The 3,006-nt window shown below is 36.4% G+C and overlaps 1 protein-coding gene across 1 annotated transcript; it reads left to right on the forward strand.

The window, feature by feature from the left end:
- Window positions 1-351: 351 nt before the first annotated feature.
- On the forward strand, window positions 352-1,757 carry LOC125839093 (arginyl-tRNA--protein transferase 1-like). The gene is made up of 2 exons (XM_049518078.1): window positions 352-675; window positions 1,288-1,757. Exons 1-2 carry the CDS (start codon window positions 397-399, stop codon window positions 1,402-1,404), a joined length of 396 nt encoding a protein of 131 aa, XP_049374035.1. The 5' UTR covers window positions 352-396; the 3' UTR covers window positions 1,405-1,757.
- Window positions 1,758-3,006: the final 1,249 nt, after the last annotated feature.

A 3,006-nucleotide genomic window follows, 5' to 3' on the forward strand; every position in this document is an offset into this window, starting at 1 on the left:
CCAGTATGAGAGCCTGACTGACAAATCTCTCTTTGGATAATTTAAGGCTCATGTTATCTTTAACCCTTTTTTGTGCGTGTAATTGCTGGAACCCCAAAATGTTGAGGTTTATCCTGTTGGAAAATCAAGCCACACAGCACTTCTTATGTAGGTAGCTTTAATTATTTAGCCAGCGGGAGCATGAACTTCAGCTGTTTCTATATTGTTAATTAATGTGTTGTTTTAAATGATAATCGTTTTTCTTGTTGAATAGTAAGTATCATTCACCAATACCTGATATTGCAGAGCCTTTGGTCAGATGGATTTTCATACCAGCCCTAATTTTCTTTTTTCAACTGATGATATTTTCCTCTGATTAGGTGGGTTCCATTTGATGCTGCCAAGCCACTGCTCGACATGAAATCGTACATGGTTTTATCTGATTTTGCCACACAAAATGGACAGCCTCTTCCTCCTAGTAACCTTGAAAATTATGAGGAGCGAAATGATCAACAACATTTTCACGGATCAAATGATATTTTTGTTGGTGAGGATGAGGAAATGGATGAATTTAATTATGAAGATTCAGATGAGGAATTGGTTGCTGAGAGCAGTAACATCCATCTGCCCAAAGTAGAAGACAAAGATGTTGGTAGCATTTTGATTGGGTTGAAGGAAGTTCGTCTGAGATACAAAGTAATGCTAATTGACCTGTCACAATAACTTCCCTTTGCGCTAAATTATGTAGTCCTTACTATAGTTGCTTTAAACCGAAAAATGTGGATCACAAATGAAGGTGTTTCTTAAAAATTATGTGCTTTGAAATGAAAAATGACGCACAAATGAGAGATAGAGAAACGCAAAGAAGTATCAAGTTCTGAGTTGGTTCTCCAAGATGGTTATCCCATTGAAAAATTAGGCCTTAAAGATTGAGAGAGTTGATATGCTGCTACTTTTTAAGTCTGCTTGCATGTATTTGCAACTCTTAGCACGAAAAGGATTGCTTCAGTAAGCATACTATTAGGGAAAATCATGCAAAAATATTCTTTACCAGCTGCTTTTACCTGTTTTGTGCTTATTGGTAACCAGGGGCAGAGCCAACCTTCTGGGAGGGGGTTCATCCGAACCCCCTTCGGCGGAAAAAATTACTATTTATACATGGTTAAAATTATTTTTTATGTATATATAGTAGATGTTGAACCCCCTTCGGTGTGTTCGTGTGTTTAGTTCTTCAGATTTTGAACCCCCTTATTAATTGTCCTAGCTCCGCCACTGTTGGTAACTGGGTTTTTTCTTTTTTTTTATAAGGATTTGAGGCAAGCTTTTGGTTCCGGTGAAAGGCGGTATATGGAGACTCAACTGCACAGATACACGAGGGCTGTTGGTGCAGAGCTCTCTGAACGAATGGTTTATTCGCTGGGTTAACTCTTCAATGTGTAATACAATTTGTAGAATTTCAATGCAAAAAGTTCTTGTCCTCATTGGGAATATCATGTCCTTCTCGAGTTGTTGGTAGAGCTAGGGAGCCTGAGACAGCTGCCAGAAGTTGGTTCTTCAACCGTGTATTCCTTGGTGTGTTTGGGAGATTCAAACTAGAGGAGAATTAGTACTTTTAACTGTTCAATTAAGCTTCATCGTGCATTTGTCATAACATAGAGATTTGCAGTTGGTACGTACCGCTCTGCTAGTCGACCTGGTCAAACAAGGATCAGATTTGGGTGGAACTACTCAATATGGTACTTTATTGGAAATCTTTAAGGATTATATGGCTGTCTTTACCTCTTTTCCATGTTTAAAATGATAGCAGAACCTTCTTCATCTAGCGTCCTTGCAATGCAATACTAATTTTAATACAAGGTTCATGAAATATAACGAATATTCACCACGCATCTTATATTCACATGAATAGCTGACTAAGAATATTTGGACAACAATACCTCTAATTGTTATCGGGACGATAGTACCTCCTAAGAGCTAAGAAAGTGTGATTTGAAGCTCAACACCTTTTTGGCGGATCGCCAAGTGTTTTCTTCAACTTAATTTTGTGAGATCAAGAACTTACGTTGATAATCGCATTATGTAGATCGTTGTGAGTGTTTCTTCAATGTAATTCCGTTTATTTGAGATTTAATAATAACTTTCTTTTGTTATCAACATAATCATTTTTTTGTTGTTTTCGTTGATTGAATTGTTTGATTATCAAAACAAAAAAAATGGTACAAAGTGTTTTTCTACTCCACTTGTTTGGTATAGAATGTTCATAGCTCTTCTAGTTAAGGCGCCCAACAATTGAGTTCTGTAGCTTAGGTAAGCATCCGCGAGAGGTCTTGTGGTGCATCCATCTAGAACAACTCTTAAAACGAGCCCCTTTTTACTAATAAGAACGCAGAAGCAAAAAGGCTTGCGCGAATGACGTTTTCTTCTCTACCCTCTCCTCAACAAAGGCCAAGGGGGAGACTGCATCCCATTTCTTTGGTAGCTCTTTTGATTTCCCAAGGTAGCAGTAACTGGGGCAAAGCCTGCTTTCGAAACTTCACAAATGAGAGAGGAAGTCAGAGGAAAAATAACATACGAGCACGGAAGAGTATGGTATGACTTCAAACATGATAGACTGTCATTTTCCATATTATTGAGAGCAAGTCCAATCGTGTAACTCTGAGGAATTCTGATCTTGATATAAATTATTCATGAAAAATTGTGATGAATTCAAAGATGATACTTAGTTATGATTGTGATATGAATTATGCATGGAAAAATTAGGTGAATATGCATATGGTAGATTGAGATTTACAAAATTATCAAGTTTAAGTTTTGATCTTTAATGTCTAACCTTATATAATTCTGAGATGAGTTATACATATGAGAACTTAAGATGAACTCAAACATAATAAACTAAGATTTACTATATTTTCAAGTGTGAGATTAGTCTTGTATCCTTGACTTTCTCTAATCCTAATATGACTTGTACACAAATGAAAATACTAAGGATGAATTTAGACTTGATAAATTATGATATGTTATTTTTTC

The sequence above is a fragment of the Solanum verrucosum genome, unplaced genomic scaffold (genome assembly GCF_900185275.1).
Source record: "Solanum verrucosum unplaced genomic scaffold, falcon-dt-bn FXZP01000304.1, whole genome shotgun sequence".
NCBI classification, from domain to species: domain Eukaryota; kingdom Viridiplantae; phylum Streptophyta; class Magnoliopsida; order Solanales; family Solanaceae; genus Solanum; species Solanum verrucosum.